The 15908-nt window shown below is 36.0% G+C and overlaps 1 protein-coding gene across 1 annotated transcript; it reads left to right on the top strand.

Annotated features, from left to right (window-relative positions):
- Window positions 1–872: 872 nt before the first annotated feature.
- On the top strand, window positions 873–12001 carry katnal1 (katanin p60 subunit A-like 1). Its single transcript, XM_043229373.1, has 11 exons — window positions 873–1004; window positions 3352–3610; window positions 3772–3932; window positions 4938–5100; window positions 5237–5364; window positions 6118–6223; window positions 6594–6752; window positions 8764–8890; window positions 8979–9113; window positions 10086–10212; window positions 11331–12001. Exons 2-11 carry the CDS (start codon window positions 3449–3451, stop codon window positions 11527–11529), a joined length of 1467 nt encoding a protein of 488 aa, XP_043085308.1. The 5' UTR covers window positions 873–1004; window positions 3352–3448; the 3' UTR covers window positions 11530–12001.
- Window positions 12002–15908: the final 3907 nt, after the last annotated feature.

Raw genomic sequence — 15908 nt, 5'->3', positions numbered from 1 at the left:
TATTGATGGATATGTGTTTTTATTCGGGCAGTAGATTTGAATGTATGGTTTTAGTTCACCGACCAGTGTGTCGGTTTAAAGGCCTTCATGTTTTTCATGGCAAACACAGAGGCTTAAAAAGAACACATGAACGTATCATCAGAATAAAATCTCGATTAATCCGAGCCACCTGCTGTTCATCTGGTTAAACTGCATATATTACAGCGGCATACAGCGCCATCGTACGGTCATTGTGTGGCACTGTAATATATTTATACAGGCCATGACGCTTCAATCAGATTATTATAGATCAGCAACTCTCCATCCATGCCTTGATGCGCATGCCCTTGTTTCTGAGCTTTGAGCTATTTTTTTCACTGGTTAATATACTGTCGTCCTTCTGCTACTGCAGGCGGATTCTTTTTTTATGTAGTTTTGAACATTATTCACAGTAAAAAAAAGAATAGGGATATTTTGGTCTAACGTTAAAGACCAAAGATGCAGACAATTCTTCCTTATGGTTCGTTCTTTAAACTGGTATTTCATAGAAGAAATTTGGGCTTGTTGCACTGATGTATATATAATGAAATGAATGTTAATAATAATAATAATTGTTATGATGTTCTCTGTTGTAGATCAGTGGCTAGTTGTCACATTTTTACTTCAGTCCTTCATTTCTGCTATCAATACTTATTTTTCTGTATAGTCGTGGCTACAAAGACAATAACATAATAATTAAACATTTGTAGAATTACTAAACTATTAAATATTAATAACTATAAATACATTTCATTTGACATTTTGAAAACCTAAAAGTTACCTTACCTTAAACCCCGTGAGTCAACTAGCCCCAGTCCCTGTCAGTTTATAAAGTTATAATAGAGCAAAGTCCCTTGTTCTTGTCCAGACCCCGCCCACAGCACATGCGTTCATTCATCAGTCATTCAGCGTCTTTTCGCGGCCATGGCAACATCAGTGGGTAACGGACTGTGGGCCAGTCGGACGTAAAAGTGCCTCGCATAAAGGTAAGGCATTAACATATTCCCATGAAAACGTAGGAGTAAATGCAGAACGCATACATCGTACCAGATGTTCTTAGTTTTATTCATAAACTAACAAGTGGACTTGATAGTTTGTTTCTTGCAAATCCTTTTTGTTATCGCTGGCCTAAATCTTAAGCGTCTTGCACTGTTGCCTCACGGGTAATGTAGTTTTTATTGCAACGTTCACTATTTGTCTGTTCTTAAAAGCAAACGAGGAAAAACTACAAATCCCTTGTAAAGTAATAACCAAGAGCGGTGACGTTTGTGCTGTTTTTACACACAAACGCGACTTGATTTTGTAAAAATGGTTGTATGACATAATATATAATATATAATGTAATGGTCGATTTTCAGGCAGGTTAGTTTTTGTTAAAATATAACAAGGAAAGACATGGGATACAAAACAATGTAGGCGTCCGGAACAGTATTTATTATGTATTGCACGTCAAGTGTCCGACAAACGAAATTATTTAATTAAAAGACAAACGTCTTATTTTTGACAGCCACTCTTTGGTCAGGGCAAAGCTTACACCCTTGCACACAAACACGTAGAGAAATCCTTTGTGTTATCAGTGAATCCACACACAGAGTGATTCAATCAGTTAAAATAGACGTGTGTCTATTGAGTGTTTTAGTTAATTATTACTCAGTCACTGAATTTAAACAATTTTACAATTGCCATAATTAGGGTGAGAGAGAGAGAAACATTTCTCAGAGGCCTGATAGGGAAAAACGTATGAATATAACATTTTAACTTTGCAACCTTTAATTTTAAATTAGTATAATAAGAAATTATTGGGCATCTAAAGGTAGCACACCATCATTTAAACATTTATTGTCTTAATAATAATAATAATAATAATAATAATAATACAGTTATATATTTAAAATATCATAATTGTAAGAAAAGGCAGATTTCGTCCTGGCCTATTTAATCTATTTTAATCAGTTTAAAATGTCACATACTCCTTGGACCCAGAAAAAAATGTGGATTTGATATGATATTGATTTGATTTTCATGTTTATACATTTTTCATGCATATACATTTTCACATTGTTCATGGTATAAATCAATATCTTAGGAAAATGTGTTATGGGGTTTCTAATATGAAAACCCGTATTCAAAATATGACTTTGTGTTATAAAACAGGATATAATTTCAAAGATGTTCACTGTATAGGACACCAGGGCTAAAAGCATTTTGGGAGGCACAACAAATGAATAAGAAAATAAATTATATATCGACATTCTTATGAAATATTAGATATTGTTAAAATCTGGTCAATTATTATTCCTATTATTACACTTCTTTTTTTTATCAACATGCTGTCCCAAAAGCACATTAATATCCAAATTAGATGCTGTGTATAGATCGCCTTTAATAGGAAAATCTGTTTATGGAAATTTTGTGGACATACTGCAGAAAGTAAAATACAAATCATTCTTTTATATCTTTTATTACAGTTGAGAATAATCCTCATAAAAACTTTGGCATAAAATAATCCTAAAATCTCAAAATTGGTTGGTGATTTAAAACAATAGAGGTAGTGGTAATAGTGACACTTCCAAATATGTTTTATCTCCGAAAAGCCCTGAATGTACTCTTTAAATGACATCAGATTTAAAATTGTGACGTAAGATATCAGAGAAATTCACTAAAATATAATGTCCACCACAGAAACAAACACCACAGCTGCCTCTCAGGAAGATATATATATGTGTATATATATATATGTGTATATATATATATATATATATATATATATATATATATATATATATATATATATGTATATATGTATATGTATATGTATATGTTGTTTTAATGCTCATACTCACACTTCCATGCACTCATGCCAACTTTGTTTATCAATAAACAAATCAATACAGTTAAGCACAAAACGTATATTTAAACAAAATAAATAATTACATTTCTAAATAAAATTTAAATAGACATGGCTCACACAGAATGCTAAAAATGAATTAAATAGAATGAGCTTTAGTAAAGTTAAATGTTTAATGTTATAAATATTTATCTTTCTGGACAGACTCCCTTGATTCTTTAAGTTGAAAAATATGGTTCTGACAAAGAGGACTTCTAAAAGAATAGCTCTTTAAATAGCTCCTGGTTTTCATTTTGTTGCATATTTTAAACAGAACTGTAGAAGAGAGCTGGAAATGTGCAGAGACATTTTAATGCAGCTCCGGATGATTTGTCAGAAAGTCATTGGCTGTACCCGACTTCACCCCTCTTTTGCTACTATCTCTATAAATGTTTGATTCAGCTCTTCTTCATCTTATCAGCCTCTCTGTTTATTGACATGTTTAGGACTCATGGCCTTCAATCAGCAGCATCTCTGATGACGCTGTGAACTCAGGTCGTAAGGAAGCGCTGAAGAGACGTTCGCTTTGATTTCTTTCTCATCATGAATCTGACTGAGATTTGCGACAACGCTAAGAAAGGAAGAGAATATGCACTGCTTGGGAATTATGACTCATCTATGGTGTATTATCAAGGTGTTATACAACAGATCTATAAGCACTGTCAGTCCCTCAGAGACCCTTCTCTGAAAGTCAAATGGCAACAAGTAAGGCGCTCGTATACTTTATGATTCAATCTTATATGTATTTATTTATACTGCTGTGAGTTATATATGCTTGTATAGGTATTAGCCAAAGAATTTAGTGATGCTGGTACATTATATGTAATCTCAAACCAGTGCTGTTTTTCTCCCTTCTTTGAACCCAGGTTCGGCAGGAACTGGTAGAGGAATATGAGCAGGTGAAAAGCCTCGTAAACACCCTGGAGAGTTTCAAGGTGGACAAACCCGTTGATTTCCCCAACCCTCTGCCTGAAGAGAGCCCAAGGGACCCCGATGTCTGGCCTCCCCCAACCCCAGCGGAGCACAGGTAGAATAGGCAGCTGATTACATAAAGCCCTGAGGAGTTCAGCCGCAGAGCATGTCACACGTCTCCTGTCTTCATGCTGTCACTGCTGTGTTCACTCGGGCGTCATGTCATACAGCACAAAACCAAATTATCTCAGTGAAAACATATTCACATTCACGCCTCTTACTGTGCTGTATATTTTTATTGTATTACAAAAATTGTATTCTATTGAAATGTTGGCTTAATAACTAACACATATTCTACTGGTCTGGTTTTCACAAATATATTAAGCAGCAGTTTTTTTTTTTTTTTTAATGTTTTGCAAGAAGTCTTGCATGCACGCCATATTTCGTAGTATCGTAAATGCTAAAAACAGTTGTTAAATACAGTTAATAATAACAAATATGTATTAGGAAGTCTTAAAGAACAGCATTTTTTTAAGGTCTGTTTTGGAAAAGTGAATAAAAAATGTGCAAATGCTTTAAGATGCACATAATACACATTATTTATTTTCATTATTTTCATGTGTCATGTTGGCCCTGAGTATGTACTGAGTAGGTACGCTTGACAAAATTAACTATGAAGTTATATTAGTATCAAATGTCTTGTTTTCCCCCAGAATTTACTAACATTACAATTTAGTTACATTAGAATTTAGTACATTCATTTCAAAGGGGTTGACACTGGTAATGTGTAATCTAAATTTTTTAAAACATTCTTGATTAATATAATATAATGTGGTTTTGGTTGGAAAAAAATATACCTAAAACTTTTTTTTTTTTAACAAAATAATGATTCTATAGAGATTTTAAATGGAGTATTAGATTTGAAATTTAAATCTTTTGTGAAGTTACAGATATCTGTGCTGTTACTTTTTAACCAGTTTAATGCATTCTATGTATTATATAAATTCTAGAAATAATATTCAATAATCGGTTGACAGATAAATGAAAAAAGTAAGTCGGAGTATGTGCATGTGTGGTCACATGGTCCAGATGCCCATGATTTCACTCTGTCTGGCCATAGGGGACCTGTCCAGGTGAAGAAGCCAATCACTGTATCAAAGCCCCAGAGAAAGGAGTCCCCTGGAATGCAGCATCGTGGTCCTGTGGGCAGAGGTCAGCCGAACGTCAAATCCGAGAGACCGAGCACCCGTGACGGCCGTGGAAATAAAGCTAAGGATGAAAAAGTAAGTTATTTAAACAAAACTTGACAAAAAGCTGAAAAAAAAGTCTGAATTGGAATTATAGTAGTTTAGAAAATTGTGGTTTTCTAAGTAGTTCCTTAGTGTTGTAGCAATGTGTCCTGCCTGTCTGTGTTTTCAGAGTAAGAAGAATGCCCAGGAGGGTGCTGCTGATGTGGAACAGAGGAAGTTTGATGGCACAGGCTATGACAGCGATCTGGTGGATGCACTGGAAAGGGACATTGTATCCCGGAATCCCAATATCCATTGGTATTATAGCATTTTAGCATTTGTTTTACTGTTCAAATACTCAGAAAGTATAAAATAAAATAAAATAAAATAAATAAATATATATATATATATATATATATATATATATATATATATATATATATATATATATATATACACACACACACAGTATATATATTGAGTATATATATATATTGTATAATGTATGTTAATGATGTATATGTATGTGTGTGTGTGTGTATGTATATGTGTATGTATGTGTGTATGTATATGTGTATATATATATATATATATATATATATATATATATATATATATATATATATATATATATATATATATATATATATATATATATATATATATATATTAGAATTTGAAATTGAATATAATTATATTGTGATATTGCATGACTTTACATTCTAGATGTTATTATCGACTATTAAAAAAACCTTAGTTGCCTTAGTTAACCTGAATAAATCAGTCTGCTAGTCTGATCCTGTTTTCAGCATTTGGTAAGAGTTAGAAGTCCAACCTTTTTTTTTTTTTTTTTTCTATAAAAATCAACCCAGAAACTGTGGGGGAAAAAAGCTCCTCCGGGCCTAGGAATTGGCTGTATAAATAGCGATGCAATAAGTTTAGTTTTCATACTTGACCAGAGACAAATAAGTAACGTGTTGAGTCAGCGACAGCTGTCAGTCACAGTGGCAGTTAGTGATTCAGTGCTGGACGGTGATTCAAGCAAGCTGTCATGTGTTGCTGTTCCTGCAGGGATGACATAGCAGATCTGGAAGATGCCAAAAAGCTGCTGAGAGAGGCAGTGGTCCTGCCTATGTGGATGCCAGACTTCTTCAAGGGGATCCGCCGCCCGTGGAAGGTTAATATGTTAGATGACACCTGATGCCAGAGTTTGACATCTGAACATACACACATATGGATGCATAGTCTGTCAATATTATGTTTTTGCCAACATTTATGTGCCCATTTGTTTCCATTTCTCGTGTTCATAATTTTTCAGGCCAGAAGGGGGCGCTGTTATACTAGTTAATTAAGTAGGACAGAATTCACATTTTTCAACACAATCCCTCATTAATGCTGTATCATTCGTCACAGATTAAGTATGGCCGATATGTGTCGTCTTCAGTTTGTTTTCCATGTGCCTGTTTTATTAAACTCTTTTTTTTCCCTCAAACTATTGGCTGCACCTGTGTTTGAAATATGTACCCATGCAAAGTTGTTTCTCGCAGGGGGTGCTGATGGTGGGCCCTCCAGGCACCGGGAAGACCATGTTGGCTAAAGCGGTTGCAACCGAATGTGGCACAACGTTTTTCAATGTTTCGTCCTCCACGCTGACCTCAAAGTACAGGGGAGAGTCTGAGAAGCTTGTGCGACTCCTTTTTGAGATGGTGAGTAATCTCCGAGGAATACAGACACTGCGATAGCATGTCCATTGATTTTTTTTATTTATTTATTTGTTTGCTGATGGTATAATTTGATAGTGATCAAAGATCAGGGGTTAAGTAGGCATCAGGGCACAAATGATCGAAAGTGATAAAAATGTTCTACACTGGACAAAATTATAAATGCAACACAACATTTGTTTATGCCACCATTTTTCATGAGATGACTTTTTCTAAGTAAACAAAAAGCGTATTGTTCTCAGATATTGTTCACAAATCTGTCTAAATCTGTGTTAGAAAGCACTTCTTCTTTGCCTGAGATGGTCCATCCGTCTCACAGATTAGATACTGATTAGACAGAATGATTATTTCACAGGTGTGCCTTAGACTGTACACATTAAAAGGCCACTTTAAAATGTACAGATTTATTGTATTGGTGTGTCCAGGGGAGTCCGAAAATAAGTCAGTATCTGGAGTGAACACCATTTGCCTCACACAGTTCAACGTATCTTCTTCGCATAGAGTTAATCAGGCTGTTGATTTTTGCCCGTGGAATGTTGGTCCACTACTCTTCAATGGCTGTGTGAAGTTGCTGGATATTGGCAGGAACTGGAACACACTGTCGTATACGGCAATCCAGAGCATCCCAAACATATGTCCGGTGGGTATGCTGGCCATGCAAGAACTGGGATGTTTTCAGCTTCCAGGAATTGTGTACAGATCCTTGCAACATGGGGCAGCGCGTTATCGTTCTGCAACCTGAGGTGATGGTTGTGAATGGCACAACAATAGGCCTCAAGATCTCATCACGGTATCTCTGTGCATTCAAAATGCCATCCATAAAAAGCACCCATGTTGATTGTCCATGACATACGCCTGCCCATACCATGACCCCTCCGCCACCATGGGCCACTTGATCTACAGTGTTGACATCAGCAAACCGCTCACCTACACAACGCCATACACGCTGTCTGCCATGTGCCCTGTTGAAAACCGGAATGCCAGATGCCATTGAATGTGAGCATTTGCACACTCAAGTCAGTTACGATGACAAACTGCAGTCAGATTGAGACCCTGATGAGGAAGGCGAGCATCCAGATGAGCTTACTTGAGACGGTTTTTGACAGTTTGTGCACAAATTCTTTGGTTATGAAAAGGGTTCAAGCACAGACTGTGGCTGGGCCAAAACAAGTACATTTACAGAGTTGTCTATAAATTACTCTTGTCCTGTTGGAAGATGAACTTTTTCCCAGTCTGAGTTGTTGAATGCTCTGGACTAGGTTTCCTTTAAGGCTATCTCTATATTTCTATCTCTCTATATTACTCCACGTTGCTTTTTGCATAACTCTGGGTCGTTTACACAAGCTTCGTTGTAATTTCTTTGTAGAAATTAATTGCTTTCGCTAACCTTTAAAGCAATCGCAGAGGTGCAGGTAGATCTGCGTCAGCTCAGCTATGTATATAGTGACTTGGAGATGTTGCTCCCTAGCCTGACCTCAGCTGAATGAAAAAGCAACCGTGAAGAAAATATTCAGTGTCAAAGAAGGTGGAGTTTCAGAACACACCCACTGATTGCTTAACCGCCTCAGACTAAAGGCAGCTCAAAGGTGTTTAGGAGCTAAAGCAAACTCCCCAAAAAGTTTGCTTTGGTGAGCCAATTTGAACTGCCAAAACAAGCTCAAAACAAACTTTGTTTTGGCCTGATTTTGTTTAAAATTTCAGATTTCCATGTCCTTTTGAAGTGTATTGGAGTCTTTAGTTTTTAAATTCATTTCTAGAGATGTTAAAAACCTGTTTTTGGCTGTACAGTTATGGTGTGTGGAGTGTAGATTGATTTGGAGAAAAAGTAATTTAAAGCAGTTTAACATAAGACAGCAACATAACAAAATGTAAAAAGAAAAAAGAAGGGGTATAAATACTTTTTGCAAAGCTCTGTATAATAATCTAAAAAGGTGGGTCATGTCATAGTCTATATTGTCTGTTTTGGTCATTTTTGTTTCTTTTTTTGCTGTAACAGGCTCGTTTTTACGCCCCTACAACAATTTTTATTGATGAGATTGACTCTATTTGCGGGAGACGAGGCACATCAGACGAACATGAGGCCAGTCGCAGAGTAAAGTCAGAATTACTCGTGCAGATGGATGGTGAGTTTTGTGTAGTAGGCGACTCTGTTATGATAGTACAATGAATGATGCAGCCTTATTTTAACACCCACCCGTGTAATGGCATCAGGTGTAGGAGGTGCTCAAGAGAGTGACGATCCCTCTAAAATGGTAATGGTCCTGGCTGCCACTAACTTCCCCTGGGACATTGATGAGGCTCTAAGGAGAAGACTGGAGAAGAGGATCTACATTCCACTACCCACTGGTAATCTAACACCCTCACACACAAACGCCCATCAACAGGAAAATGTTCTCCAGGCAGTCACGGCTCCTCTGATTCCTCCATGCATGTCACCCACTCATAAATGAACCAGCCTGACTAATTTCTCTCCATTCACACTGTGCTGTATAGTTCAGTTAGTTAGTCATTACTCACAAGCTTTCATTGTCTGATGCAACTCTTTTGTTATAGTTACAGGGCCTGGATTTTAGAATTTCAAATTGGATGAGAGACAAAAAATACATACATTTTTAAAAGGTCACATTTCCCCCAAAAACAAAAGGGAAAAAAAAATAAATTATTTACACAAATAAAAGGAAGCTTATTTTTAGAACAATGAAGATGTTTCTAATTGTGACATTTATTCCCGACACGCAAGCACCTTTTGAAATATTAAAATTAAACCAGTATAAATCAAAATCAAAATTCAAAAAGTAATCAAAAAAAGTATACTTTTATAATAAAAGTTTTATATTTTGCTCATTTAATGTAACTCAACATTAAAAGTTTTAAATTTAAAATTTTATTTAAAATATATTTATATATTCCTGTAAAACAAGTCACACATGACTGTAAGTCATATCAGGTTAAATTTATTATATTCAGAAATACCGTGAAATACCCAGAAAATAAAAAAAATTACAACTATATTAACACTTTACACATGTTTTTTAGTTCCCCTTACTCCACAACAAATAACAACTACATTTAATTGTATTCAGGACAGAACAGGATACTTAAAAATATCTGTATTAAAAAAACATAAATCATGGTAGAATTCATTGTGAATAACACTTAGTTTAAAGTCCATTTTACTACATTTTTAAAAAAATATAAAAACAGAAATACAGCAGTCAAAATAGCGTCATGATAATCACATAGTTATCTTTTTTTAAAATCAAAACAAGAAAACATGGTTTATAATGTTGATTGATTATTGATTACTGAACTCCACAGCTCAAGGTCGAGCGGAACTCTTAAAGATCAATCTAAGGGAAGTTGAAGTGGCATCTGACGTGGATCTCACTGTCATCGCCGAGAAAATTGAGGGTTATTCAGGAGCTGACATCACCAATGTCTGCAGGTACAGTATGTTTTCAGGATTACAGATAGCGCCTTGTCCTAATTGGTCTTGATGTGACCAGCTTAATGTGTCATTTTTCTGCTCTTGCTAAAAACATAATGTGGTGCTTAGTGACAAAATCACAGCCAATAAGAACAGACTCGAGCTCAACAGTGGTTGCCTTGGGCTCGTTAGTATATTTTCCATTCATTTTCCCCTTCAGCGTTGCAGAAAATTTCTAAATAGAAGAGTTATCTTGAAGCAAACCAACCAGCTCTAGCTTGGATCTATTCATCCCAAGAGGCGTGCTGCATATTGCCAATAACTGAAAATGATTTAATCAGTTCAGTAAGGATTCATACAGTACGTTTTGACCCTGCATAAAAAGCAGGGAGGGGAGAAAGTATTTTTCACTTTAATGCCTAAAGAAATAGTTCACCCAAAAAAGAAAATTTGCTGAGACAAAGTTGTTTCTTCATCAAAAATTATTGGGAGAAATTTTGCATCACTATTCCTATTCAATGAATAGGTGCTGTCAGAATAAGAGTCCAAACTGATTAGAAACATCACAATAACCCTCAAGTAATCCACACATCTCCAGTCCATCAAATTACATTTTGTGAAGCAAAAAGCTGCATGTTTGTATTAAATCTATCACTGAGACCATTTTAAATTCAAACTGTTGCTTTCAGCTAAAATAAGAGTCCTCCATCCGTAATAAAAAAAACATGTTGGTGATTTTAATGTGAGAGGAAAAGAGGAAATCGATTTGGATGGATAATGGACTAGTATTTTGGCCGGAAGAAAACCCCTTAATGATGGATTTTTTTATTACAAACCCACAGCAAGATGTAACTAATGGGCTGGAGTTGTGTGGATTACTGTAAAATCTTTCTATCAGCTGTTAGGATTCTCATTCCGACGGCACCCATTTACTGTAGAGAATAGCAAAGGTTAAAATGCTAAATTTCTCCAAATCGGTTTTGAAGAAGAAACAAACTTACCTACATGGGTGACTACGTTTTCAGCAGATTTTTATTAGTGGATGAACTATTCCTTTAAATGAAGCTGCATGCTCTAAATATGTAAATTGATGGTGTTGATTTGACTGATTGAACTTTGCACTTCTGTCCTCTCAGAGATGCATCGATGATGGCGATGCGAAGGAGGATCCAGGGTCTGAGTCCAGAGGAAATCCGTGCTCTTTCTAAAGATGAGCTGCAGATGCCAGTCACCATGGAGGACTTTGAGCTTGCGCTCAAAAAGATCTCGAAATCCGTCTCGGCTGCAGACCTGGAGAAATACGAGTCTTGGATGTCTGAGTTTGGGTCCGTGTAAAGCGAAACAACAGCCACAAGATAAGTGGGGGAACACATTGTGGACCAATACTTGAAAAAAAGACAGTTTTATGTTTTGAGACATTTTAATATGCAAAGACGAGTCAAACCAGTGTTCAGATGCCTTTGGACACGTTTGGACTGAGAAAAGTTGCACCTTCAATTGTCAGAACTGCACTACCGGTCTGTGTATGACACTGAGCCATGTTTATTTGTTTCTAGCATCTTGGTTTCAAGCATTTCTAACTTCATTCTCTGCTAACAGATGGAAATCACCTTAGTTGCTAATGACCTGTCTTAAGTTTCAAAACTGAAACGTCTGTGAAAATGATACTTGACAAAGGATGCTAGCATAATCCTGGTGCAGTGCTGGATGTTTTTTAATGTTTGTTAGGGTGTAGACATTCATAAGTGCTGTGTTCTTTTATTTGTTTTACTTGATAGTTATAATAAAAATTAACATTTGTTCTCTACCTATTTAATGTCAAAATACACTAATACACTAAAAAAAACAAGTCAGATATTACTGATGAATTATTTTACAAATAATTACAAAGACCCTGCCATTAACACATTGAATTAAACATGAAAATTTAAAATAGAAAGTTTTTTTTAAAACTTAAAACTTTTTAGTAATCCTATTTCAATTGAATGTAATAATGTACTTGATTTAGCAGTGCCTCCTTGTTCCAAAGGAAAACACAGGTTCACTTTATAACTTTTCCTTCCAAAATAATATCTTGCGCTATCTCTGAAATAAATTTTCTTCCGGACGATAACATCTAGACAGGCTTTTGATAAATGAACATTTAAACATAAATAAGCACAGGAACTACCTCAAATGACAGAAAGTGAATTTTAAGTGTAATTTGATTTAGTTTGTCTCATGTCCCATTAGATTGGAGAGGGCAGGATTTATATTGCAGCCAGCCACCTGGGGGCGAACTAAACATTCTTTCAGGACGTTAACATTAACAAAATTTCTGTATAATTTCATGAGCAAAAAAAGGGCATTGTCTATTGTCAACAGTGAAGCAGGTTTCTGTTGGTGAATTGAAATGAATCTGTTGCGAAATCTGTCAGGCTCTGTGCTAATTTCACAATTGCTTGGATTCCTGGATGGATTTGCAGGCAAAAATTCACAGAACAATTATAAATGTGACCTTTTATTTACATGTTACCGAAATTTCAGTACAATTTAGCAAAAACAAAAAAAGACCATTGTCTATTGTCAATAATGAAGCACAGCTCGCAACTCCTTTTCCAACCGAGCAGGTTTTTGTTGGCAAATTAGCATAAATCTGTCTCGAAACCTGTCTGCCTTTATGCAGAATCAATGGATCTCTGGTCTGCGAAAAATCGCCAAGCAGTTATAAATGTGACAGTATATTTACATTACAGATTTTCAAACATTGTCTAAAATGCCTTCTTAATCATTACTCATTAATTGAAATATTATATTAGCAACATCAGTAAAATTTGACGATCGTAACCAGGAATTATACCGTTTGATGTTCGAGCTTTTACAGTTTGTATGGCAGCTTGATAGTAAGCGGATCTGGATGCATGATGGGTGATAAAGTTGTTGTGTCCTGCAGCAGCAGAAGGGTGTGACTCAGTCGTCAGGAGGGAGGACGGTGGGGGAAGAGGATGACTGTGTTGTTGTGGGCCGTGCTGTGTGAGTGTGGGCTGTGTGTGGAGTTTATTGTTTTCTGACTACTTCAGAGTCAATGCGATAACCGTCATGATGTGTTTGTCAGCCCCAAGCGAAGTTTCCTGACAGTTATGAAATTATTTATCCGTCCTGCTTTTTAGTTTTTCTCCATCTCTCAGTTATGGCCAACATTAACAGCCACAGACCGACAATAGGTAATGTAAACTTGCACGATGCCGCGTTATACCGGCAAAGATAGCATCCGGTTAAATTGGTTATAGAGTAGTAGGTGAAAAAGATGGCGGTTTTGAGTTTCTGTGGACACAGATGGACGTGGCAGCTAGTGTATATCCAAAGAGAGTGTGAATGAATCATAAGTATGGACAACAGTCCGACCGGCTGACGAGAGGACCGGTGATGGCATGACGTGGCATTTGTTCACTAGAAATCGAGGATAATAGTCAGTACTTGTCCTGAAGCGTGGTTCTTCACTGAGCGTGGCTGAAGGCCACTACACATGGCTACGACACAGACCAGCTGCTCTTATTTTTTTTTGATGATTTGTCTCCACTGAACATGTGCGAGCATCAAAAAGTGCCATTTATATAGAAAGTATTATAATTTAGCTAAAAATAATTATACAAAATTAGCTATACAAATTATTTCATACATGTATTTATTATTAGGTTATATAGGTCGAAATAACCGCTGTAGTGGAAATGATTCTAATTTAAATTTTTTCTAATTTAATTTTAAGCAATTTGAGCATTTTTACAAACGTAACAAAATTAGTTTATGAATTTTTTAGTGTTAGATTGTTGCCATTTATTGAAAGTTTAATTGAACTTTCTGCACAATTGTATTAAGTTGCTGCTTTATCAAATTAGATGTATAGCTTATATATAGATGTATAGCTTATATATATAAGTATTATAAGTTATATAAACATTATATTATGTAATTTATAAGTTCTGTCAAACAATAAATTGATTAATCACATACAAAATAAAGGTTTTTGTTTGCGTAATTATATATATATATATATATATATATATATATATATGTGTGTGTATATATATATATATATGTGTATATGTGTGTGTGTGTGTGTGTATATGTGTATTGTGTATATTTATAGATATAAATACACATACATACAATATATATATTTTGGAAATATTTAACACCTCTAAAAATATATGTTACATGACGGCACTGATAACAGCATTGCATGCTTGGTGTGTGTGGGGTGTTGGATTAAAGGCAGATGTTTCAGACGGCGTCAAATGCATCTATTTTTACCCATCCATAACTGCCTGTTCCTGATCACCAAGAGCATTCTGGGAATATGTCTTTAGTTTAATGGTGTGGATTCTATAGTATGTAACTTGAGGATTTAGTGGCACAGACTCTGACCGGTTACTCCTCCGCAGCATCTGGCCCCAGACAGATGTAGATGCTTAATGGATTTTATCTATTAGAAAAAACACGCCGATTGATACATCTGCTGCATTTAGATGTGTACATTACATAACTCTACATAAATTTGTATTCGTTAATGGCACCATATCCACACGAAAGCATTTGTTGATGTTTTCTCTAGCACAGACACACGTAAACTCTGAAGATATAAATGGCTTTTATGTGAATATTTGTGGTTTCCATAGAAAGGGTGTTTGAGAATTCAATTTTAAGTACTGCGTTCTCAGAAACTCACATGACCTTCAGCAGACTTTACGCTCCTCTAAAACTAGTTTTGAGAGGAAGGAGAGTTTAAAGAAGGCTACTGTGCTGCATTTGATACTTCTCTGCATTGTGTGCTTCTGCTCTCGGTTTCAGACCTCAGCTGTGTTGCAGTTTCTAATATGTCCCATGAGATGATGCTTTTGTTGGTTGTTGCTCTTCATCACCAAATTTCCTGTTTTACACATGTGACCCCCGGTGCCTTAGAGAGAACAGAGTTTCCTGAAATGAATACAAGCTGTAATATGACCAGTTAGAAAGCCTGTGGGACGGTCTCAAAAAGGCCTATGTGGGTAATAACATTCAATCTTTGTTGAATTTTATTGAAATTGTGGGCAATAACTGTGTAAATGTTCTGTTGCACACTCTTTTTATATTCCCTATCTCATATGATAATCATCTCCACCATCTGACTTAAGTACTACTTCTATATTTTTTTGTTAATGTTATATATTTTTTAATAATTCTAATAATAATTTAATATATGTGTTATACTTTAATGTTAATATACAGTTTTGTATCTATTAGGTTCAAATATGTACCTTTTAAAGTATGAAATTTGACACTTTAGGTACCACCACAGTGACAGCTTTTGTACCTTTATTTCTGAGAGTGTGTGTGTGTGTGTGTGTGTGTATCTTCTTCTGCTTATCCGGGGGCCGGGTCACGAGGGCAGCAGTCTAACAGGCCAGGCTCGATTGGACTCCTCCTCCAGCTTGATGGCGTTCTTTACTTCTGGTGTCCACCACCATGTTCGGGGGTTGCTGCCACAACAGACTTTGCAGCCACAGCTCCGAATGGTCTCGACGGCAATGGTGGCAGAGAACATAGTCCACTTGGATTTGATGTTTCCAACCTCCCTCGGGATCTGGTCAAAGCTCTGTCGGAGGTGGGAGTGAAAGACCTCTCAAAAAGGGGGCTCTGCCAAACGTTCCCAACAGACCCTCACAGTATGTTTGGGCCTGCCGAGTCTGTCCAGCTTC

The sequence above is a fragment of the Puntigrus tetrazona genome, unplaced genomic scaffold (genome assembly GCF_018831695.1).
Source record: "Puntigrus tetrazona isolate hp1 unplaced genomic scaffold, ASM1883169v1 S000000002, whole genome shotgun sequence".
Lineage (NCBI taxonomy): Eukaryota > Metazoa > Chordata > Actinopteri > Cypriniformes > Cyprinidae > Puntigrus > Puntigrus tetrazona.
This window is presented reverse-complemented; position numbering and strand designations above follow the sequence as displayed.